The following is a 25,210-nucleotide window of genomic DNA, read 5'->3' as shown; positions in this document are numbered from 1 at the left end:
CAAACCTAGTTAGTTAGTGGCACATTATCCCATAATGTGTGTGTTCCCTGACTGGCTAGAATATCATCTAAATAAAAAGTTAGCTGTTTTGTAAATGAAGCCATGAGAGCCAGTTTGGTGTAGTGGTTAAGGCACCAGGCTAGAAACCGGGAGACCAGGAGTTCTAGTCCCACTGTAGGCACAAAGCCAGCTGGGGGACCTTGGGCCAGTCCTTCTCTCTCAGCCCAAGAGCCAATCAGGCATGGTATGAGAGTTCTAGTCCTGCCTTAGGCATGGAAGCCAGCTGGGTGACCTTGGGCCAGTCCCTCTCTCTCAGCCCAAGAGCCAATCAGGTGTGGTAGGAGAGTTCTAGTCCCGCCTTAGGCATGGAAGCCAACTGGGTGACCTTGGGCCAGTCCCTCTCTCTCAGCCCAAGAGCCAATCAGGAGTGGTAGGAGAGTTCTAGTCCCACCTTAGGCATGAAAGCCAGCTGGGGGACCTTGGGCCGGTCCCTCTCTCTCAGCCCAAGAGCCAATCAGGTGTGGTAGGAGAGTTCTAGTCCCGCCTTAGGCATGAAAACCATCTGGGTGACCTTGGACCAGTCACTCCCTCTCAGCCCAACTTGGTGCAATGTAGACCAGCCTCCTCATGGTGCACCCCAGGAAACGTGACTTGTCACGGCTAAATAGTCTACACATCTGGCTGCTGGACCTCACAAGGATTTCCCAGCAAGAAAAAGCAGCATGAACACCAAGCTGCTATGCCATACGATAAATGTGGGGGAGATTGGCGGTCATAGAAATACGATAAATAAATTAATAAATAGTCCTAGGAAGGAGGCAACGACAAACCACTTCTGAAAACCCTTGCCAAGAAAACTGCAGGGACTTGTCCAGGCAGTCTCCAAGAATCGGACATGACTGAACGGCTTAAAAAAAGTAAAATAAAAATGAAGCCATAACATGCCTTTACAGGAGATGTTTTGTAGGCCCAGTGAAAGGTTTCGATAGCTCAGGAACAAAACGATGCTATTAAACCATATTTAAAGTGGTTTCTGCAGGTTTTTGAACTATCTTTAAATACAAATGATTGTAGGCAATTCCAGCTCTGCATCTCCAGTTTGCCTGAATCCCTAGAGGGCAGACCCCATTCAGTGTGGACAATAACATGCTTTGTCTCAGTGAAAGGCAGATTCCTAGATCATTCTCTACCTAGGAAACTCAGAAGTTTCTCTCACCGCTAGCAAAGCTTTGGAATCCCTAATTCTGATCCCTTTGGAATCCCTAATTCTGATCCCTTTGGATTCCCTAATTCTGATCACCCTCACAGGATTCTTTGGAGTTGAGGCTAAAAGGGAAAAAAATGATATAAGTCTCATTTTAAACTGTAGTAAAGATATGCACTTCATCCATATCGCTAAAAGGAGATTTTCTGTTTCGTTGTTTTTAAATCAGCAGCTCTTACTGCCTGTTTCTTTTTTTGACCCATATGTTTTTCTTGCCTACCATGCCTCCCCAATATCATGGTCCTTTCTAGGTGGTGGGAATGCCCTACCTCCATGAAGTTCTAAAAGTTATCATTCACCGGATCTTTGAGGAGAAGAAATATGTGGAACTTGATCCCTGCAAGATCGAACCTAGCCGGGCCAGGTAAGGAAATAAATATATATGTATTTAATTGATTCAGTGATGTTTATGTAATTATCAGTTGAGCTGCACCCTTAATTATTTTGCGCAGCATATCATGCAGGGAGTAAATCCAAAATTTATCCTGATAGGCACCAGAAAAATTACCTATGCTGCAAACTATGAAACTGAGCAGGCCATACAATTTGGGAGGAGTTATTTTCAGTGGGTTTTTTTTTAACTTGGAGAAAAGTTTGAACCATTGTTGGGAGGTAGCGCCACAACTATTACCAGTGATGCCAATTAAGATGTTGTTGATTTACCTAATTTATCCCTGGCTTTCCATCCTGCAGGATAACTCAGAATTAGAGTCTGCTGCTAATATAAACAGATGCAGATTTGTTTAATGGCTCTTTTTTTAAAGAAGGGAAAATCTACTGGTGCACTCGAATACTATCTTATGGATGTGATCAGTGAAACAGCTTGACTAATCTGCCTGTTGCTATCTCAGAGTCATGAATTTGGAACAAGATTGCAGAAAAGTCCATTTCCCCTGGGAAAGTGCCAAAGGCAGTGAGAAATGATTAAAACAGTGGTGCAGGGGAACCAGCCTCATTCACAAGTAACTTTTCTCACTCCACAGTGCTAATTAAAACAGGAATGGCAACACTTGCCTGACAGATGATTTATGACTCTAAAAATAATTGGGCAGAATGTTGCCCGGTAAGATAAATCTCAGTTCTGAGAAGAGTTGTACTGAGAACTCTAGGAATGGAGATAGAGGAGGAAGCACAGAAAGGATCTCAGGGTGCTTTATAGTTGAGAAGTTGGTTGCGATGGATCCCTGATTGGCTATACCCACATGGCTGTAGCTTTTCCCCTCCCACAGCAAGTTGGAGGATACCATCTGATTGGAATTTCTTCACTCAGGGTTGTAAATGTCTTCCTTTGATTTGGAAGATGGAGATGGCTTGGGGGAGGCAGCATGTCAGGGCCAGAGCACTTTGTGAGCCAAGTAGGGGAGATTCAAGGGCCAGATGTCCTCAAGGACTACTCCCTGAGTTATCCACGGAAGAGAACGCAGAATCCATTCTCAAAGATGACAGATGTTGAAAAGCACATATGATGCTGGTCTTAATAAGAAAAATGTGTTCTTATATCTCCTTTCTATTAAATGCACTCATGTGGAAAGATCATTGCAGTGTGGTGAACGTTGATGGTTGTGTGTTGTGTCCATGCAGGCTCACGTATGCACCCGTGTTTGATTTAGGTGAGTGATGGTGGCACCAAGGGTTGCCTTTACAGAAAAGTGCCACAGTGATTGAAGGCTGAGAACAGGCAGCCAGCTCACTGCGAGGTTTTCAGATATTCCGAAGATAGCCGTGTTCTTGGGAGAGATACTGTTCGTTCAGGTTGCTAGGCAATGCTGTCTCCAGGATGCTGTTGGGGAGAACATGGCGCTGCATCAAGATAACATTGAAGTGGAGGGTGCCACTAGAGGGTGTGCCCCTGAAAAACAATGTGTCCTGCTGCAGATGCAGTCAAGAGCACAAGAGCTGCGAATGGAGCATCCCAAGACGTGGGAAGCGAGCAACATGTTCTTGGCAGGCTAAAATATTTTCTCAGGTGCACATGTATATGAACTAGCTGAGTATGTGTCAGCCTTGTGGGTAAACCAGATAGGAATCACAACCAGATGAGCTAATTCTACTTTATTGTAGAGCAACATTGACAGAATCTTGCAAGTCTGAAAGTACAATTGTCTCCCATCTCCTTTTGCAGCCCAAGAAACTAGGGAGAGTCCCTTCTGAGCCTCTTGCCCCGCCCACTATCCAGCTGAGAGCTATGCTGCCTCTTATCTGAGCATTCCCTTGCAGCATCTCTTTGTCCCATCTCCCAAGGTCTTTCCCACATACCATTACATCACCCTCCCCATCAGACTCATCCCCCCCATCTCCTTTACAGCCCGAGAACCTAGGGAGGGTCCCTTCTGAGCCTCTTGCCCCACCTGCTATCCAGCTGCAGGCTAAGCTGTCTCTTATCTGACCATTCTCTTGGTCAGTGTCTCTTGGCCCAGTCTCCCAAGGTCTTTCCCACATACCACCACAGTATGCTTCCTATCATAGAATCCAGGAAGTGGAAGGGGGCCTTGAGGTTCTCAGGTCCAGCCCGAGTGCAGGAATCCAAGAAAACATTCCAAACAAATGGCTTTCCAGCTTCTGCTTGAACACATCCAGTGAAGAAGACCTCACTGCCACCTTTGTTCCTCTATGAAAAGTTTTATCTTGTTAGAGTTTCCTAATGTTTAATTGAATTCTGCCTTCCTATATTTTAAGATGGTTATATCATTCCTGCACCATGCAACAATAAAGAACAGGTCTTGGCAGTCTTCTGAATGTGTGATGGTATGTGGGAAAGACCTTGGGAGACTGGGCATAGAAACGCTGCCAAGTGAATGGTCAGATAAGAGACAGCATAGCCCACATTGGATAGCAGATGGGGCAAGAGGCTCGGAAGGGACCCTCCCTAGTTTCTCAGGCTGTAAAGGAGATTGGGGGTGGGGGGGGGAGATTGTAGTTTCAGACTTGTAAGTTTGATGTCAGCCTCACAGGGTAAACCAGATTGGAATCACAACCAGATGAACTAATTCTACTTTATTGTAAGGCTAAATTGACAGAACCTTGGGTCTTGCTCAATGAGCTCCATTTTTTGGCCCTGCTAAAAATGTGTGCACTAATCTATGTGCAAAACACTTGCACCAATGCAGGGGTGCATTTTATCTACTTTTTTGTGCCAAGCTGCAAGATAGGGGCATTAAGTTTAATGTATTTCATTTATTTGTTTGTTAAATTTTCACACTGCCCAGTTCTGGGCTGTTCAGAGATAAAAACACAGCAAAAAATAAAATAAAACAAAAGATGGCATGCCAGGACAACATTACCTTCTGGGTAATGTAAGCAAACCTACATTACCCAGAAGGTCTGGGTGAAGACCTGGATCTTCAAGGCATTCTGAAATACCAGCTGGTTGGGAGCCAACTGGATCTTGGGGAGAACCTCATTCCAGAGGGCAGATGCTATAGCAGAGAAAATGCACTTCTGGGGTCTTGATTGATGGCATTGTTTAATTGATGGAACCCAGAGTGCGCCAACCTTGCCAGATCAAATTGGCTGGACAGAAACTATAGGAGATAGGTGATCTCTCAAGTAACTAGTCCCTATACAGCATCATGGAATTACATCATTCTTTCTTTCTATCTGGTTTAGTGTGTTCCTTTGAGTCAGTCTTGACTCCTGGCAATGGCCTGGACAAGTCCCTGCAGTTTTCTTGACAAGATTTCAGAAGGGGTTTGCCATTGCCTCTTTCCTAGGGCTGAGAGGGAGGGACTGGCCCAAGATCACCCAGCTGGCTTCGTCCCTAAGGTGGGACTAGAACTCACGGTCTCCCAGTTTCTAGCCTGGGGCCTGAACCTCTACCCCAACTAATTATTATTATTATTATTATTATTATTATTATTATTATTATTATTATTCCTTGCAGCTTTCTTGGCAAGATTTTCAGAAGTGGTTTGCCATTGCCTCTTTCCTAGGGCTGAGAGAGGGGGACTGGCCCAAGGCCACCCAGCTGGCTTTGTGCCTAAGGTGGGACTAGAACTCATGGTCTCCCAGTTTCTAGCCTGGGGCCTGAACCTTTACCCCAACTTATTATTATTATTATTATTATTATTATTATTATTATTCCTTGCAGCTTTCTTGGCAAGATTTTCAGAAGTGGTTTGCCATTGCCTCCTTCCTAGGGCTGAGAGAGGGGGACTGGCCCAAGGCCACCCAGCTGGCTTTGTGCCTAAGGTGGGACTAGAACTCCCGGTGTCCCGGTTTCTAGCCCGGTGCCTTCACCACCACACCAAACTGGCTCTGCATTTTACCCCACTTTCAAGCCAAATGAAAAACAAAAAGGCACCAGTCTTTCCTCCCTGACTGCTAGTGTTGCTAAGCCACCTAAGAGCTGATTTTTTGTTTTTAATTTAAAAAGGATGTTCCCCCCAGCTCTTGCCTGCCCATGTTCTAATGACATAGCTAGAACTTTAGTTGCAGATATACAGGTCCAAAGTTCACGCAGCTCTAATTGCATGAAAGCAGTGGTGCTTGCATGAAAAGAGGGGCATTTGTGACCTTGACACCCAAACACAAACCCATGGTCCTTCTGGATATTGTAGAACAAAAGCTGTGATAGTCAACAGTGGCAAAAGAATCAAGAGCCTGGCAGCATCTTTTCCAGCTGACACCTTTTATTAAAAGGCTTTTTGTGACCTTCAGCTCACAAACGCTTATACCTTTTAATAAAATGTGTTAGTTGGCAAAGTGCTCCTAGGGTCCTGATTTTTGGGGTCCTTCTGGATGTGCTCTTTGTCTTGGGTTCCAAACCAGGCTTAAGATCTCCAGAAAGTGGTGGTGTCCCCTGAGTATGAAGTGGATCTTACATTGCAATAATGAGGAGGAAGCACATTTGCTAAACTGCTATCAGGAGCCCCGTGCAGAAGAAAATAGGCTGAATTTCTGACAGCCACTTAGAGCATTTAAAGGCAAAAGCCAGGGTGCTCTCCATGGTCCTGAACACAAAGTCTCTAGCTCAGTGGCTGGGGAATTCTGGGAGTTGAAGTCCACACATCTTAAAGTTGCTGAGGTTGAGAAACACTGCTCTAGCTTCACGCTTTTATTTCTGTTTTATTTTTGCAATTAATATTCCACTTCTGCCTATAATCTTTCTGTAGGCAGTTGATGTGGGGGGACATTTAATAAATATTCTTTAACAAATAAAAAAATTGTTCCTGGAAGGTGCAATCTCCATGCATAGGGTGGATCCAAACACCCATGTTCTGCAATTGTGTATGGGAAGGTAAAGGAGCTTGAAGGGTTGAATCTGGAATCAAGGATAAAAGTCAGCTAAAAGGTGGGTGAAATTTTGTGGCACCAGGGAGGAGTGAAAAGCTGCTCAGTGAGAATCTTATCTCAGGTCAGTCAAGCTGTTGCCATCTGTAGGAGTGTTGATTTGCTTCCTGCCTACTCTGCTTCTATATTTACAAATAAAATAGATATTATAGAGATGCCATACGATTATAACACTCTCTCTCATCCAGGGAGAGAGTGAGCAAGTGTCTTATGTAGCTTTTAAAAACTGACTTTTTATTTTATGTACAGCTTACTGAATTTGTGATTGAAGACCAAAAGAAGGGCATTTTGTTTTGTTTTTTGCAGAGGGACATTTAATTTTTAGGGTACTGTTTAAGTGTCCTATTATGCTTTTGCTCTGAACATTCTTGCGGGACATACGTCTACTAAGTTAAAAATGTAAACAAACAAAAGTGTTTTTGATATGCCTTGTGTTGTGTTGGCTTCAGTGTGGCTGTCTCAGCTGGGTTACTTATAAACAGTTCCCTGCATCATCATCATCATCATCATCATCATCATCATCATCATTATTATTATTATTATTATTATTGATTTCTTATCATCATCATCATCAATTTCTAGAGATCCCCTTAATGCCAAAAACCAGCTATTGCAATTGGTCATATTTAGCTCCTTTATATACCATTCTATTTTATATCACACTGTTATAGCTCTTATAGTGGCAATATTATATTACATATAGATTACCTGAAAGTTTTAGTGCTATAGTGGTTTTATAGTTCACATTAGGTATTTTTATTTGTCTTAATTTACTATATATACTATAGTAGAGGTAAAGGTTTCCCTTGACATTAGGTCCAGTTGTGTCCAACTCTAGGGGGCGGTGCTCATCTCCGTTTCAAAGCCAAAGAGTCGGCGTTTGTCCATAGACACTTCCTCTGTGGTCATGTGGCTGGCATGACTACATGGAACGCTGTTACCTGCCCGCCGAAGCGGTACCTATTAATCGACTCACATTTGCATGTTTTTGAACTGCTAGGTTGTCAGGAGCTGGGACTAGCAACGGGAGCTCACCCCGTCATGCGGATTTGAACCGCCGACCTTCCGATCGGCAAGCTCAGCAGCTCAGCAGTTTAGTCTGCAGCACCACTGTGTCCCTTCATATATACTATAGTTTTATCCAAATTAAATATTACTATATATTATTGTAACATATAATACTGTATATTACACACACACACACAACATGCTACTACTTCGGATACATTATGTGAAGACCCAGCTCCCTTGAGGAGTCCATAATTCTGGGAAAAGTGGAAGGAGAGAAGAAGGGGATGTCCAGCAGTAAGGTGGATGGGCTTGGTTACAGTGATGTTGGGGGCACTTTTGGAAGACCTGAAGGACCAGGTTAGGGACAGATTGTCATGGAGTAAATCTATCTATGCAGTTGGTAAGAGTCAACACTGGTTTAAAGGCACATAATCAATCAATCAATCAATCAACCAGTCAATAGAAAGACTCAGCTCCCTTGAGAAGCCCATAATTCTGGGAAAGGTGAAAGGAAAGGGAAGAAGGGGACAACCAGCAGCAAGGGGATGGACTCAGTTGCAGTAGCTATGAATGCACCACTGGAAAATCTGGAAGACCAGGTTAGGGACAAATCATCATGGAGAAAATCTACCTATGGGGTTGCCGGGAGTCAACAGTGACTTAATGGCACATAATCAATCAATCAACCAATCGATAGAAAGACTCAGCTCCCTTGAGAAGTCCATAATGCTAGGAAAGGTGGAAGGAAAGTGAAGAAGAGGACGACCAGCAGCAAGGGGGATGGACTCAGTTACAGTAGCATCATTAGAAGACCTGAAGAACCAGGTTAGGGCCAGATTGTCATGGAGTAAACCTATCCACCTCCTGCCAACCGAGCAGTTCGAAAACATGCAAATGTGAGTAGATTAATAGGTACCGCTTCGGTGGGCAGGTAATGGCGTTCTGTGACTGTCATGCTGGCCACATGACCACGGAAGTGTCTTCGGACAAACGCCGGCTCTTCGGCTTTGAAACGGAGATGAGCACCGCCCCCTAGAGTCGGACATGACTGGACTTAATGTCAAGGGAAACCTTTACCTTTACCTAAACCTATCCACATGGTCACTAAGAGTCAACAACAACTTGGTGACACACCATCATCATCATATTAAGTTTTGTCTTTAAAACTCCAAATTTACAGTCTTCGTAGTACTTGTACCATGGTTTTATAGCTTGCACTAGAGATCAAAATTTTAATTGATTCTTATAGTACATAAGTTAGACTTTTACCACAATGGGATGGCTGTCATTTTATTCTTGAATGCTGTTATGCTGGTCCCTGGCCAAAATAAGGGGACAACCACTACACTTGCCTAAGGGAGGTGGTTTAAACCTGGTAGCAAATCTTTCTGCTGACTTTTTCTCACAGCCAAGACTTGGAGAAGGCAGATTCCAGCTGTGCTGTAGGCTTGGAGTGCTTTGGAGATGCGCCGATGTCTTCCTTTTCTCCCCCTTTAAAGTGCACATTCCTGTCCTCCCCACCTCTTTTGGGTCTTTTGCTCAGGCGGATCTCCTTCAAAGGCTCCCTGTCTGAGGCCCAGATCCGAGAAAGCAGCTTGGAGGTGCTGAGGGGGTATTTGGGAGACATCATGGAGGCCATTGTGGGCTCAACAGAGAAGTGCCCCCCTATCATGAGAGTGGCTTTCAAACAGCTGTACAAGCGGGTGGAAGAGCGATTTAAGGAAGCAGAGAATCAGGTGGGTCTTCTGGGACTGAGCAACCAGTTCTGAAGAGGGGCCCTCAAAAGTCTTCTCTTGGCACCTGCTGTCTTCTAGCCAACCGAATATGTGAAAGAGCTAGAAAGAGGTCAGCATGAGGTTCCACAGAACCTGGTTTGGGGAAGGGTGCAAACGTCATTTCAGAGGTCCTGAGGTTGTTTTGGTGCTTTCGCATTTAAATTCACATTCTAGCAGCACAGAGGGCATTTTTTTTTCATAAGGGTGATTGGTCCTATCTGTCCTTTCTTTCCTCTTGCTGGTATCCTTCCAGGAAGCCAAGTACATCGCTATCAGTGGGTTCCTCTTCCTCCGCTTCTTTGCCCCTGCAATTCTGACCCCAAAGCTCTTCAGTCTCCGGGACCACCACGCTGATACTCAGACCAGCCGGACACTCTTGCTTCTGGCCAAGGTATATCTAATGGGTTTCACCCGTGAGTTTCTCCGAAACAGTGTTTTTCAACCTTGGTCACTTTAAGATGTGTGGACTTCAACTCCCAGAATTCCCCAGCCAGCCTACTGGGAGACTTTCTAGTATGCTGGCTGGGGAATTCTGGGAGTTGAAGTCCACACTTCTTAAAGCCTGCTGGCTGTGGAATTCTGGGAGCTGAAGTCCACACATCTTAAAGTGACCAAGGTTGAAAAACACTGCTCTAAAAGGGGCATTAGAATTCAGGAGTTCTGGAATGAATGAATGAATGAATGAATGAATGAATGAATGAAGAAACTGGAGAAGGAGAAGACGGAAAACAGCTTCACCAGATAAACTTGAGAGCAAGGGTAATGTAGCATAAGATTAGGCAATGTTTGTCGGAGACATTGAGTAACATTGGGAGTTTTAGAAGTATGCCGTGGATGCTATCCCTAAATGGCCACCACAAGCAGAAGTTAACTCGGGTTTGGCAAGTTGGGTTGTTCTGGTGTGGGTCACCTGGCACCTTTGGGCCAATGGTTCTCTTCCTTGTCTCTCTCCCTGGCAGGCAGTACAGAGCATTGGCAACCTTGGGCTCCAGCTGGGTCACGGGAAGGAGCAATGGATGGAGCCTCTCCATCCCTTCATCCTTGCCAGCATTGGTCGAGTCCAAGAATTCCTTGACAGGCTCATAGATGTGGACGTGGAAATTGGTGAGCCACTGCATAATGCTCTCCCAGAAGCAACGAGATGTGTTTGGTTCAAAATTGCAAATGGGAAGCTTGGGCATAGTAAATCAGGCCCAAAGATGGTGGCAGTCTGAGACTTGGGTGTATTATCTGTTCGTAGGGTGACCATACGTCCTGTCTGAACAGGGCAGTCCTGTTTTTTTAACATTTCCAGACCGTCCCATCGGTTTAATATAAATGTCCATTTTGTCCCGTTTTCTTAAAAACCTTACTTAAAAATGTGGAAGTTCCTGCGAATCTGTCAGAAGGCAGTCTGACTTTGAGTGGAAGGAGGGGGAGCTGAGCAGAAATGGCAGGAAAAAAGCCGCAGAGCTCGACCCGGCGGGAAACCTAAAAAGAAAAAAACAGGATCAGCTGATAGGTGGTGATCAAAGGGCGAGCCGATTGGCTCCTGCCTTGAAAGGGCGGGAAGGAAAGAACGTGAAAGCATGGCCAGAGGAGGAACGGCTTGTTGGGGACAACCGTTCACTTGACTCTCCAGCCCAGCTTTGCCCCTCGCAAATGAAGGAATCCAAAGATTCCCAGCCCGAGGAAACTGGAGAAGTTCCTGCCTGCCGATCCAGCCCGTCGCCCAGCCCTGCCTCATTTTTCCATCCCAATGTCCTGTTTTTGCCTCAAGGAAATATGGTCAGCCTATCTATTCAAAACTTTTCTTTATCAAATATGCAATAAATTTATCATTTTATTTATTTTTAAGATTTATAAAGCCACCCAGATCAAACAATATGGGTGGAGAACAGCATAAAAAACAGTAATAATTTTAAAAAACCTCACTCCCCATATAACAATAAAAAATACAAAATAAAAATCTAAGAGGGCAACCAGCCACATTTTGACTTTTCTTGGCATTCATTCCAAATCATGGGAATCATCAGTAAAGCCTTTCTGGCTGCACCAGAACAGTTGCATCTTGGAAATTCCTAAAGATGTGCAGTTTATGACCCCAAAATTAGAATTTTTGGGAGCATGGGTCTTGCCCTAAACAGCCATCAACTGGAAAGATCTTCACACTTACTCAGCAATCCATGGAGGCGTTCCAAATATCTCCACTGCTTTTTTTCTCTAGAAGGAAATGAAAAACAACCTTGGAGCCTTTTCCACTCTTCAGCCATCATCAAAGAAGGGTACCTGCAGAAACGTAAAGCCGAGGGTCTCCACCTGGTGCCCCGTTTCACCTTCAAAAAGCGTTACTTCTGGTTGAGCAATGAAAGCCTTTCCTATTCCAAGTCTCCTGAGTGGCAAGTAAGTCCTTGTCTTCTTGGAAAAGTCAGAAGGCTGCATTCTGGGAGTTGAAGTCCACTCATCTTAAAGCCTGCAACCAGGCTGCAACCAGGCTCAACTTGAGAGTTGGTTAATGAAAATGCTTTTTCACAACTATACCCTTGTTCAGAGACCATGTTCCATTCCAGCAACTTTACTGTTAAGTAAAATGGTTGCTAGTTGCTGCCATCTCATTCAGATAAAGTTCTCTTGGACCCATTCCCCCCCCCCCCCCGTTCTTGCCCCCTTGCAGGGCGGAGGGATTGCGTAAACAAGCAATCTTTTCCTGGGCTGCTTTTCTGCACAGTGCAGCGTGTCCGTAAAAAGTAGTAACTGCAAGTTAACAAACTCAGTTCTGTAACCTTCATTAGTTGATTAGAACCTATGTCCTGGGGGCACTGCTGCCTGAAACTGACCAGACCTTAATCATTTTCTGACTGAAGGCTTTTGTAGTCAGGTGCATGAAATTTGTTGGTAAATATGTTCATTAGTTAGAAAATGAATTTTTTATTACTGTTTATGACCATCGTATTTGCGAATGGTCGCTAACTGAGGTAGTCGCTAACTGAGGAGTGGCTGTACATTTACCAATGCACACACCGTAGGAGGAGAGCTGTGTTAGCTGATGGTAGCAAAAAATCGTGAACTGCAGCTTCTGCCTTTTAATCAGATTTGTGAGAGCCAGTTTGGCCTAGTGGTTAAGGTTCTGGGCTAGAAACCAGGAGTCTGTGCGTTCTAGTTCCGCCTTAGACATGAAAGCCGGCTGGGTGACCTTGGGCCAGTCACTTTCTCTCAGCCCAACTTGGTGCAATGTAGACCAGCCCCCTTGTGGTGCACCCCAGGCAACGTGACTTGTCACGGCTAAATAGTCTACACATCTGGCTGCTGGACCTCACAAGGATTTCCCAGCAAGAAAAAGCAGCATGAACACCAAACTGCTATGCCATACGATTAAAAAAAAAATCAGATTTGTTAGTTGGAAAAAATGCACACACCAAATAACTGAAAGAATTTCGGAACACTTTTTCATCTAGAAGAGGAATAGGCAAGGTTTTCCTTAGGCTTATTTTCCCCTCTTGCTGAGGGCCATGCTCAGAAGATGGGCATGATGGAAAGGGAAGATCACCTTGGAAGACAGGGGCAAGAGATGCTGCCTAGGGAACGATCAGATAAAAATGGAAGGAGCCCACAACAGAGCCACGGCCAGAGAAAGAAACTTAGGAAGGACCTGCCCTAATTACTCAGGCAGAAAATAGGGACGGCGGGAGATTTGTGCTTTCAGATTTGCAAGATTCTGTTAATGTAGCTTTACAATAACATAGAATTAGCTCATCTGGTCATGTTTCCTGGCTGGTTTACCTGGGAGGGCTGACAATGGGTAAGCATACTGGTTCTTGCAAGAATTCTGCCTTTTTGCCCAAGATCTCAAGACGAGCACCCTGAGATCTTGTGAAGTGCGGTGATATTGCATGACTGTGGTACCTTTGAATTTTTTCAGGAAGCGATTTGCACAGAGGCATTTTCAGGTTCTTTCTGAATAAAGTCTGCCATCCCTTGGTTTAAGTGAAGGAAGCTTCCTCTTTCTCCCTTTCTTGGATCAAGTTAAAAATGATAAATATATCATGATAAAAATATCATGATAAAAATATAGTAAATAAGTAAGTAAGTAAGTAAGTAAGTTAGATGATGGGAGAACCTTTCCATGTCTTGGTGCAGAAGCCTTCCTTGGCCATGCCGCAAAGTTCCTTGGGTGATGGAAGTGATAGCTGAGCGCTTTTCAAATGAACTTTCCCAAGGCAGCAGATGTGCAGAAATCTTCCCAGGAAGGTTTTGGGGAAATAAGAATAATGGTTTAGGAGCATGGCCTTTCTAGTAATGGTCCACGGGAATGACCTTGGGAGACAGGGGGAAGAGCCGCAGCCAGGTCAGCAGTCGGATAAAAGGCAGCTGAGCCCGCAGCAGGAATGGGATGTGGCAAATGTCTCAGAAGGGACCCTCCCTAGTTTCTTGGCTGCAAAGGAGATGGGGGGAGAGATGTCCTTTCAGATTTGCAAGATTCTGTTAATGTGACCTTACAATAAAGGTAGAGTTAGTGCTCCTGGGTGCTTCTTGTCTGGCCTACCTCACAGGGCTAACATTTCTTTCCCATGCTCAGGTCCGCACATCCATTCCAGTCCAGCGAATCTGTGCTGTGGAACGGGTGGATGAAAATGCTTTCCAGCAGGCCCACATGATGCAGATCACAACGAGAGAAACCGGGGGCCAGCTGTTTACTATGTACATTCAGTGCAAGGTAAGCCTGGTTTATGATCAGGATCCAAACTATAGACATCCTGAGTTATGCTCTTCCAGCTGCCTCGTTCCCCAACGTGGTGCTCTCTGGATGATACATTGGGGAATTGCAGCCCCCTAACTCCCCAGGAATTTGGGAAACTGTGGTTGCTCAATGTATCTTGGAGACACCAAACTGGGAAAATCTATTCTACTAGAAAAGAAGGCGAAGGTGAAGTCCCTCTTGAGTCAGTACAGGTAGTCCTCACTTAACAACCATATGTTTAGTGATGGTTCAGAGTTATGATGGTGCTGGAAAAAAAGGGCTTGTGGCCGTCCTCACACTTAACGACCGTTGCAACATCCCTGTGGTCACATCATGATTTGAACACTTGGCAACCGGTTCACATTTATGACTGTTGCAGCGTCCCATATTCACATGATTGTCATTTTTGACCTTCCTGGTCAGCTTCTGGCAATGGGGAACCACATGATCTGCTTAATGACCCCATGGCTCGCTTAATGCCTGCAGTGATTTGCTTAACAACCACCACAAAAAAGGTCGTAAAATCGGGTTGGATTAGCTTAATGACCACTTTGCTTAGCAACCAAAATTCCAGTCCCAATTGTGGTTGTTAAGCGAGGACTACCTGTATGTGCACGGACACTTATGTGTAGTTTTCTTGACAGCAATATAGGAAGTGATTTTCCCCCGGCTTTCTTCTGCAGTGTTTTTTACAAATTTGGCAGCCCCGGGACTTTTCTAGTGTAGTCTCGAAATAGATCGGGCCCTGCTTAGCTTTTCGGGATCAGCTCCCATTTCCTTCTCTTTCTCTGGCCTGCCTATGACCAGCAGGAAATCAAGCAGCATGCTTTATATGGCCTGGGGGCTGCATGCAAACTGCAGCTTGTCTTCTCCTGATCCAAACATTCTCTCTCTGTTGGCCCCCTCATCATTAATCCCTATAAAATGCTTAGGTTTGGGAGAAGACCCACAGACACCCCCACACACTATAGCAGTGAATTTGAAACTGAGAGGGGCAGGTTTTGCAAAACCTCGAGGTGGGCCAGTCCCCGCAGGCCAGCTCAGGAGGACGACACCGGCCGCAGAAATATGCAGCAGCAAAGAACGCAACTGATGAGGGCCATTCCTGCCATTGCTTAACCCGTCCTGTTGCCTTCCTTTGGCAGAACGTCAACGAGCTCAACCAGTGGCTTTCCGCTATCCGAAAAGCCACCGTCTCCAATGAATGCATGCTCCCCTTCTGCCACCCTGGGGCCTTCCGAAGCAGCCGCTGGACTTGCTGCCTGCAGACAGATCGTGCCGGTAACCAGACTCTGTGTTGCAGAATCCCGGAGTTGGAATTAGGCCCTTTAGGCAATGGAAGAAAAGCTAATCCTGCTCAGGGATTTGCTCCAAACTTCTAGATCTAGGCTGGGCCATCACAGAACATTGCAGCCTTCTCTCGAGCATTGGGCGTGTGGCTTGAGGAATCTTAGATGCTAGAAGGGGCTACCAAGACCATCATGGGCTCCCCCCTCCCGCACTCACCTTGTGCAGGAATCCATATTGAGGCATCCCTGGTGGATGTCTCCCTGGCCCATCACTTTCCAAGGTCCTTGGTTCCATTATCAAAACACTCCTACTGGTAGGAGGTTTTTCCAAGTGCCCAACCGATATAAATGCAATATCTCCATTTTACGCAGGAAGACTACAAAACAAGGTTTGGCCTTTCTCTGCATAACCCCTATTGGGTACTTGAAAAATACAGGCAGTCCTCGACTTACGACCACAACGGAGTCCGGAATTTCCATCGTAAGTCGTTGCGGTTGTGAGTCGAGTCACTCATGCGACCAGACCTGATTTTATGACCATTTTTACAGTGGTTGTTAAGCAAACCACAGGTTTAGTGAATCCAGCTTCCCCAATGGGCGTTTTTTGCTGGAAAACGGCAAAAAATGTTGCAAAATGTGATCACGTGACTGCGGGACACTGTAACCAGTTGTAAATGCGAGCTGGTTGCCAAGCACCCAAATGCAGTCATGTGACTGTGGGGTGGTGGTGGGATGTTTTGTGATGCTTGGGAGTGCTTTACAGGCTATAAAGCACCCAATCCAAGGCTGTCGTAACTTTGGACCGTCATTAAACAAATGGTCATAAGTAGAGGACTTATAATAGTTTTATAGAGTAGAATACAGTAATAGTTTTAGCCCCCAGTCTTCTCAAGGATAAACAGATGTAGTTCTTTCAGTTTCTTTTCTTAGGACTCATTTTACACTCCCTTGGTCATCTTCCTTGCTCTTCTCTGCCCCTGTTCTAGTTTCTGTGAATCTTTTCTAAAAGCTGGTGCCCAGAACAGGATAAAACATTCATGCTAGGATCTCAGCAGTGCAGAGTGTACTAGGATGGATCATGTCTATTTCCAGTGATTTGGCAACCAGATAGCTGTGGATGCAGTCTAAAACTGCATTGGCCCGTTTTGCAGCCACATCACACTGCTGGCTCATATCCAACTTGTGATTAACAACTCAATGCTTTTTTTCCCTCCTGCCCTATACCTAGGGATTTGATTTTGTTTTTCAAGGGAAGTGGAAAGAAGAAGGGAGTGGGTGCCAACCCTTTGAGGTAGGCCAGGTCAGGAAATAGATTCTACAAAGATGACAGGAACTCTATTGCTGCAGTATATATTACCAGAATCTTGAAAGCCTGACGGAGGTTCTCTCTTCCCTGACTTATACCCAAGGGAATCAAGTCTGGAAAATCTTGAGTTTCTTCCTTACTTACTCCTCCCTTCCAAGGCTAAGCCTGTGTTTAGTAATGACTGTTGGCTTCTTCAAGGCCATTTCCATACTTGTCTATAATGGGCAGAAGGAATAACCTTGAGGAACAGGAGGAAGAGTCATAACCAAGACGATGGTCAGATAAAAGAAACCTGAGTCCGGGGCAGAGATGTAGTCTGAGAAAGCGTCTCAGACTTGATCTTCCCTAGTTCTTTTTGGGATAAAGGCGGGGGGGGGGGGAGGCACATTCAGAGTTGCATGGTTCTGTCACTGTAACCGTATCATAAAACTAGTATTAGCATTCATAACTCTGGCTTCCTAGGCTGGTCTACCCTGAAGGGCTGACAACATGGGGAAAGTTGTTCCATACAGCAAAGGCACAAACATACTTGGCAAGATCTACATTCTAAACTTCCTTTTTCCCATCGCCCAAACTCAGATCGGAAGCTGTCAAAGATGAGGATTTGCATTTCTCCAGAGGTTGATAGATAGCAATTTTTGGCATCTCAACCCATCAGCCCCGCTGGCCGGGATGGCTGGGTATTGTAGTTAGTAGCATCGCAAGGCTCTGTTCCCCCTCCCCCCGGGCTACGCAGCCACCCGTTTCCTTGACTTACAGGACTGTCTTTGGTTGTGGTTTGGTTACAGTTCGGGGCTGCAGCCGTACGCACTCTGCAGTGACCCTGGGCGATTGGAGTGACCCGCTGGATCCCGACGCCGACGCTCAGATGGCGTACAAGCAGCTTTCGTTGCATAAGGACAAGCTCAGGTTCGTTGAGGGCAAGGGATCGGTCCCGGTCCGTTTGGTGGGGAAAGTTGGACAGGCAGATTTGCATCCAAAAGAAAATATACAGGTAGTCCTTGACTTACGATCACAATTGGGACCAGAATTTCCACATAAGTCATGGTGGTCATAAGTTGAGTCACCATGTGCCTGGACCCAATTTTACAACCTTTTTTCTGCCGTATGTTAAGCGAATCACAAGTTGTTAAGTGAATCCAGCTTCCCCAATGGGCGTTTTTTGCCAGAAAATGGCAAAAAACAGTAAAAAAACACAATCACGTGACTGTGGGACACTGCAACTGGTCATAAGGGCAAGCCAGTTGGCAAGCGCCCAAAATGCAATCAGGTGACCACAGGGGTGGGGTGGGGGGTGAGACATTTTGCAATGCTTGGAAGTGCTGTACAGGCCATAAAGCACCCATTCCGAGTCCATTGTGACTTCAGGCCGTCGTTAAACGAATGGTCGTAAGTCGAGGACTACCTGTAGTTACGATACTCTGGGAAATACCAAGCCAGGGAGACAAAGCTGAGTGTTGTGCTAGAGCAGTGTTTCTCAACCTCGGCCACTTTAAGATGTGTGGACTTCAACTCCCAGAGTTCCCCAGCCAGCATGGCTGGCTGGGGAATTCTGGGAGTTGAAGTCCACATATCTTAAAGTGGCCGAGGTTGAGAAATACTGTGCTGGAGTGAGCATGTTCTATGAGCTCTTGTATGGGAAGGAAATTTCTCCGGATTTACCCAGCAAAGGCAGTATCCTGCGTGGTATTTTCACTTCCCTTGCCGGCAGGAGGCCATACACAAGTACTTTCATTCTATCTGGAGTTTTGCAGGCCTCAAATGGATCAGCTTAGAGAGCGGATGTTTCCAGCAGAGGGCACCCCCTGTTAAGGAATGGTCCCAGGCTTGTCAAAAAATCCTTCTCTTGATGAAAGGAAGAGAGGGAAATCCTAAAAGACCGAGGTCGCATTAGGGTTTTGCCTGCCTGGAAGCCTAAATCTTGGGAAATCCCCTAGCTAGATGGTAGACACCCACATTGCATGAAATCCAGTCCACCCATCTCTTCTAAAAAATATTTGTAGTTGACCTTCCTTCATCAGACAACTAGTTATCAGCTACCCCCATCAGGTTCCCCGAATTATTTTCATCCCATAAGAACATCACATCAGCAATGGGGACTGCACTTGCTTTATTTTTCCTCTTCCCTGCGTATCCCTTTTTCCTTGTGTGATATGACTCTTGGGCTGTTTTCATAGAAAATACTTAATGAGATATAACTTGTTTTCCCAGTTTGTGTAATATACTGAACCATAAAGTAACCCAAAAGGTCATCCCCCAACACACACACACACACACACACACAAAACCCCTGTTAAATAATCGTACATACACTCAAGCACAAATAACCAAACTTGTAGTTTAGAATGCTGTACCATGGCATCAATAAAAGACAATTTGGGCATCATAGCCACACAATTGAAGCCCCACCCCTTTTGCAGGTTAATATAGAAAGGGTGGGGCTTCAGTCCTGCTGGCTGTCATCTTGACTTTTTTGACCCCTGTTCCACAGATGTCAGTGTAAACAAATGCATCTGACCAGGTTCAGCGGATTTTGTGAATCATAGCCAATGTCTGTAAAACTAAAGAAGGAGATTGTCTCACGCTCACAACCGTTTTTATTTTTACTCATTGCCCCCCACCCTAGAATATGCTGCCCCAGCAACGCAGCCAGTCTGACTCTCCTGTTGCTGAGAAATCTTTTATTCCATGCTTCTGCAGTCCATAATATGACTATCAGGCAACTGCTGTTTATAATGCTAGTTTATTTTATCTTACAGGCTTGGTGTTATTTCTGTGTTTGCTTATTTGGATTGCCCAGAGTCCCACTGGTTGGGCTGGTATTCAAAAATTATAAAATCAATCAATCAATCAAAATAACAGCAAACCATTTGGAGAGCTTTTTTTTTTCTGGCTGAAGAGTAGAGTAAAAATCGAAGAGAAGGGGAGAGAAGAATGAAATGAAATGAAATGAAATAATAGATTGAAGTGAAATGAAATAATAAAATAATATGAAATAATAACATGAAATAATATAAAGTAATGAAATGAAATTATAATATAATATAACATAATAATATAATAATAAAATGTAAAATTGAAATAAAACAATAAAATAATAAAATAAAATAATGAAATGAAATGAAATGAAATAATAAAATAAAATAAAATAAAATAAAGAAATGAAATGAAATGAAATGAAATGAAATAATATAACATAATAACATAACACAACATAATAATAAAATAAAATCTGATAGATAGATAGATGATAGATATAGATGATAGATACATGATAGATAAGATGATAGATAGATGATAGATGATAGATAAATGATAGATAGATAGATGATAGAGACAGAGACAGATAAAATAATGATAGATAGTTTAATCACTCTTAAAAATCATATATATATACTGTATATATACTGTGTATGTGTATGTATATGTCTGTATGTATGAATGTTAATCACATATATATTTTTATCACTCTTTAACGCATGCCTTTTTCTTTCTTCACGGTGAGCTGCTTCTCTCCTGAAGAAGCCACCGTATTGATTTGCTGGCAGAACGCATATATAGGTTGACTGCTCCTTTTCCACAGATCTGACAGGCCTTTCTTATTCTGAGTTCAGGACACATCGGTTGAAAATTATTTTGAAAACCATGCGAAGGTGGATTCTCCCTCTGCAGGGCTTACATAAAGGTCATTCCAGGTGTTGGGATGCCTTCTCCTCCTGAGACCCTGCTTCTAAAGCTTGCAATTAATGATGCAGGTGATTAATTGCTGCTTTCAATTTGCTTTTAAGGCTTATTGCTCTGTGATAAATTGCCTCCTTTCCCCATTCCATAGGGAAAAGTACCAGGAGATTGCAAGCACAGAGTCTGCGCGGGAACAAAGCCACACAGCCAAAAGAGGTAGGCCTGAGTCTCATAGGTGCCCAGAACCTGCAATGGAGAAGGGGCACAAGGTGATAAAAATAAACCACAGAAGTGGGTTGCCTTCATGCATGATCAACTCTCATGAGCACTGATGGCGAGCAGGAGGGGGTCTCTATCCAGGGGGGAAAATGCATGTGTAGTACTGAGGAATTAAGCAGCCATTCAAAGAGACACAGATCAGACCTGCCTTAACTTTTGGGGTTTATCTGTCTGGGTTTTCCCACGCTTCTTCAGTTTGTTAGGATTTTCTGTCTAATGTAGCAGTAATAAAACCCTTGAGACCTATTCCTTGTCTCAGCGTGGTTCCTGGCTGTTAGGACAACCACGTGATTCACTTAATGACCACATCGTTCACTTAAGGCCCGTGGTGATTTGCTTAACAACCACTGCAAAAAGGTCATCAAATTGGGTCAGATTCGCTTAATGACAGCTTCACTTAACAACCAAAACTCCAGTCTCAATTGTGGTCGTTAAACGAGGACTACCTGTAAACAGTTTAGCAAAGACTCTAACTGTAAACACTAGAGACCTACTCCTCGTCTCAGCGTGATTCCTGACTGTTAGGACATCAACAATGCATAATTCAGTCAGCAGCGCTTCCTTCCAGTAGCATGACTTTGCCACAATTCTTCTGCTGTCATCCAGGCCTCCTGTTTTGCACAGCACTGGGCCACCAACATACACATACATGTATGCGAACTGCTGGCTATGTGACCTTTCCTCCCCTGACAAAAACTCTCCCCGAGAGTTAACCTTCTCTTGCTGAATCTTCTCACCTGGATCTCAGGTGTGTTTAAGGACTGCTGTGTGGCCTCATCTCAACTCAGCCCAGTGGTTTCAGAGGCTACCCTGAAATCCCTAATGAGCTGGTGTATTTATTTTGTGTCAGTTGGTAGAAACCCAAAGAAGGTGCGGTGGGTCACCTGCGTACTTCCCAAAGCCTTCCAGACCAGGAGAAGACACTTTCCAAGTCTGCCATCACATGGCACGTCTGTGCGTCCCTAATCAAGGGTGAATGAGTCAATCTCCTGGATGGATGACCGATATTTGCTGTGCCAGAAAGTTAAAAATGCCTTAAGCAGACACAGAGGAATGAACTGGAGAACTGGAGATAATTAGTTCAACGCCAACCCAGTGAGATGTGATATTTTGTTCGAATGTCTAACAAGACTTGGTCATCCCTTAGGAGCTGAACAGCATACCAAGGAACTGTGGACTTCTTGGACCACTTCACACCCTCACAAGGGGTTGTCAATGAGCAAAATGGAGAGATTTAGAGAGATGTGCTAACCCTTTTCTGCCCACGTGGTTGGATGAGATTGGCTGAAGTATGGCAAAGGGCATTCCAACAATATAGGAAAGACCTGTGCGTCTTCACAGGCCAACAATTAAACCTAAGACGATGATGACAACAACAACAACAACAACAACAGGAGTCTGCAGCTTCAGCATGGTTGGATAGGAAGAGCATTTTTTCTCTTCTTCCCGTAAGGACACGCTCATGTTTTAAACTCAGTATCCTGATGAGAAGAGAAGGAGGGAACGGAAAAGCTCCAGAGACAATCATGGCATTGGTTTATTTGGTTGCAAATGTCCATAAAATATTTAGAAATATGGAATCACCGAGATATGGAGCTACCACCCTCCATTGCTGAGTCAGGGGCATTGCCCAATAAACATTCTGTTTATATGAGATGAGGTGGGATTTAAAATAAAATAATGAAATGAAATGAAACGAAGTAGTAAGTCAGCCTGGAGAATTGGTATCCTTCAGTCTAAGTCGGGGAAGAAGACAGAACTTTGATTGTTGAATTCCTTGGAGCAGAAGTCAAAAGAACTCTCTCTCAATTGTATTTGCCTGCTCTTTTTTTTAAAGGATAGGTCTTCTATTGTTTATTGTTCCATCAGGTTCATTTTCTTGAAGATAATTCTTTTTTTTTTTTTAATCAATTCTGGATCCTTTGGGGGCTAGTAAGATGTAGGGCTGTGTAAAACTTTGCTCTCCGAATCAAATAGACTTTCCTGAATTGAATCTGGGATTTGAAATAAATTGTTCAATCGAACGGGGTCCTCCAACTTGGTTGGATGATTTAGGATGGCTTCATAGATGCCCAGAAGCCCATTTCCCTGGTGACCCTTAGATCCTTGATTGGCTTACCTGGCTTGTGGAGAACCCCATTAGATTTCTCTAGCCAGGCAGAGGGAGGTGGATTCCTAGAAAAAAGCTCCACTGGAATGTCAGCCTTTGCCAGCTCAAGGATCATCTCTCATTATTATTTTCTTTCTCTTCTTCTCTTCTCTACCCCCCATACCCAACTTCAGACAAAAGCCAACGAAGGTTGACAGCAGCCGCCCATCTTTTAGAAGTCATCCAGGGTCTGGAGCAGGCCCACAAGGCTTTTGAGCATCAAGAAGATGAAGAGAAACCAGGGACTGGCACTCTACCCGCTCCTTAGGTGGCGTCCCCTGTTGGGAACTAGATTGTCTTGTCTGTCTTGTAATAATGATGTCTTTACATCTGTCTGGAGAAGAAACCAACTGCTCTGCTCTTGTTGACAGCATCCCTTTGGAAGGAGAACAAGGGACCAAGAAGCACGTATGGCAGAAGTTACAAATGCCTTTTATCCTCGCAGCTGTACTCAACCAGCATTCTACATGAAGCTCTCCCATGGTTGTATTCCAGAAGAATAGGATGTGTCCAGTCTCTGCTTACTACGGAGATGGGTGGAAGGTAGTGCCTGTGGTCCACAAATCTCCTGTAGCCGAGATTGTGGGCCTGGGCACCATATTTAATGGTGAAGATCTCTCTCTCTCTCTCTCTCTCTCTCTTTTAGATCAAGTTTCTAGTCTTTATCACAGTAAAAATAAGCTTGAAAATATGGGGGGGGGAGGGAAGGCCTGCTGAAATGTCAAGATGACAGACTGAAGGCTGCATAACATTTTCAGAGAGGTTGAGTAAATTCTTCCCCTGTATAACTCTTTGAGCTATTCCTCCTGGCCATAAAAAGCAGGCTATGTAACAGATCTTTGAAAAGTGGAGAATAAAATAATATAAAACAGGAGGGGGGGCAGGGGGTGGGGGAGTTGCCTGCGTCTTGCATAATTCTTCTGGATCACCCAATTTGCTGTTCTGCTGAATTGGGATTTCTGGGGTGTGGCATATCAATTTCTGCTCCTTGTTCTGCATATCTCCCTTTCTTGCATTCTCCCTTCCCATAAATGCAGGCGGTATTCCAGAGCATGGATCTGAGTGTGCATTATTTCTCCCAAGTTCAGTGGAGCAAGCGATGACTAGAAAAACCCATCCATTCAGGGGGTGCCTTCTTGACTTTTCTGACCACACCCTGCAGATCCCCCCTGCTCAGATTTCCTGATCTGTGAAGTGTGCAGTGCCACAGCATCCTGGCATGGGTTGTAGGGAGCTAATGTCAAGAATTACAATAAGCACCTCCAATATCCTGTCTCCTTCTTTCTCCAGCAAAACAAGTTGAGCAACTAAAAGTAAACATGCCGAAGAATTAGAGTGCCAGAGGCAGACACATCTGTTGGTGGCCACTGCATCCCCTATCTTTGAAATAGATGGTTTTAATTTAAACAAAATAGAAAATACCTTGTGGCAAAGGAGGGCAGTGGTCCCCAGCATGACCTTTATTTCCAAGACTTGAAATCAATGTACATTCTTATTTCACCTTATCCTTCTCTCCAAAGGTTATGGAAATTTAATTTATTTTTTATAGCAATTGTCACTGGTTAGCCAGACGATGTTCTTGTCATCTCCAAGCAAGCCTAGAAAAGACTCCTATTTTGAAATCCAGGTAATAAATCATTGCCAGGTAGTATAAGTTAGATGGACCATGGCATAAGAGAGCCAGTTTGGTCTAGTGGTTAAGGCGCTGGGCGAGAAACCAGGAGGCTGTGAGTTCTAGTCCCGCCTTAGGCATGAAAGCCAGCTGGGTGAGCTTGGGCCAGTCCCTCTCTCTCAGCCCAACTCACCTCACAGGGTTGTTGTTGTGGGGAAAATACGAGGAGGAAGGAGTATTAGGTACGTTCACTGCCTTGAGTTATTTATAAAAATAATAAAGGTAGGATAACAATTAAATTAAATAAATAAGGCTGCTTCCTGGGTTGGTGATGTTCAGAGTACTAGCCAATAGGGCCTGAGCAACATTCCTATTCAAAAATTCAACTCAAAGATAATTAGATTTAATCAAGCCATTTGCATCAAATGCACCATTTAGTTTTTCAAGAGGATCTTTTGAGAGGAATCAATTTGACAGTTGCCCAAATCAACCAAGGTGCAAACTTGAGCCAAATCAACCATTCCAGTTGGAAATTTGAATCGAATCGTGGCTGAATCGCAGACCCCTCTGAGCCAATAGATACTCAAGCTGCGTTTGCTCTGCATTCCAGTAAAAACCAGTTACTCCAAGCTGTTTGCTCACTTGATTCTCTCCGGGCAGGGAAATGAACGGACATTTGGAAGACAACGGTGTGTCTCAGTCACTTTTTTCAATGTTCTGTCTGCCTCTGGCTCTTCTGCAGCCAGTGTGACTCACCAACAGCCCAGTACCGAAATAGGTTTTCCCCGAGGACTAAGAGCAGGCTAAGATGAACAAACGGAAGCAGATGTTTGCACTG

At 44.4% G+C, this 25,210-nt stretch overlaps 1 protein-coding gene across 1 annotated transcript in view; it reads left to right on the top strand.

The window, feature by feature from the left end:
• The window catches only part of RASAL1 (RAS protein activator like 1), a 51,620-nt gene extending 28,514 nt beyond the window's left edge, over positions 1-23,106 (top strand). Inside the window, exons 12-21 of the mRNA XM_063315571.1 lie at positions 1,516-1,628; positions 9,108-9,300; positions 9,593-9,730; positions 10,299-10,443; positions 11,546-11,721; positions 13,895-14,032; positions 15,202-15,337; positions 17,440-17,560; positions 20,484-20,548; positions 22,895-23,106. Coding sequence (XP_063171641.1) covers positions 1,516-1,628; positions 9,108-9,300; positions 9,593-9,730; positions 10,299-10,443; positions 11,546-11,721; positions 13,895-14,032; positions 15,202-15,337; positions 17,440-17,560; positions 20,484-20,548; positions 22,895-23,028 — 1,359 coding nt within the window. The 3' untranslated portion in view covers positions 23,029-23,106. The remainder of the gene's footprint in view (positions 1-1,515; positions 1,629-9,107; positions 9,301-9,592; positions 9,731-10,298; positions 10,444-11,545; positions 11,722-13,894; positions 14,033-15,201; positions 15,338-17,439; positions 17,561-20,483; positions 20,549-22,894) is intronic.
• Positions 23,107-25,210: the final 2,104 nt, after the last annotated feature.

This window comes from Candoia aspera, chromosome 15 (genome assembly GCF_035149785.1).
Source record: "Candoia aspera isolate rCanAsp1 chromosome 15, rCanAsp1.hap2, whole genome shotgun sequence".
Taxonomy (NCBI): Eukaryota; Metazoa; Chordata; class Lepidosauria; order Squamata; family Boidae; genus Candoia; species Candoia aspera.
This window is presented reverse-complemented; position numbering and strand designations above follow the sequence as displayed.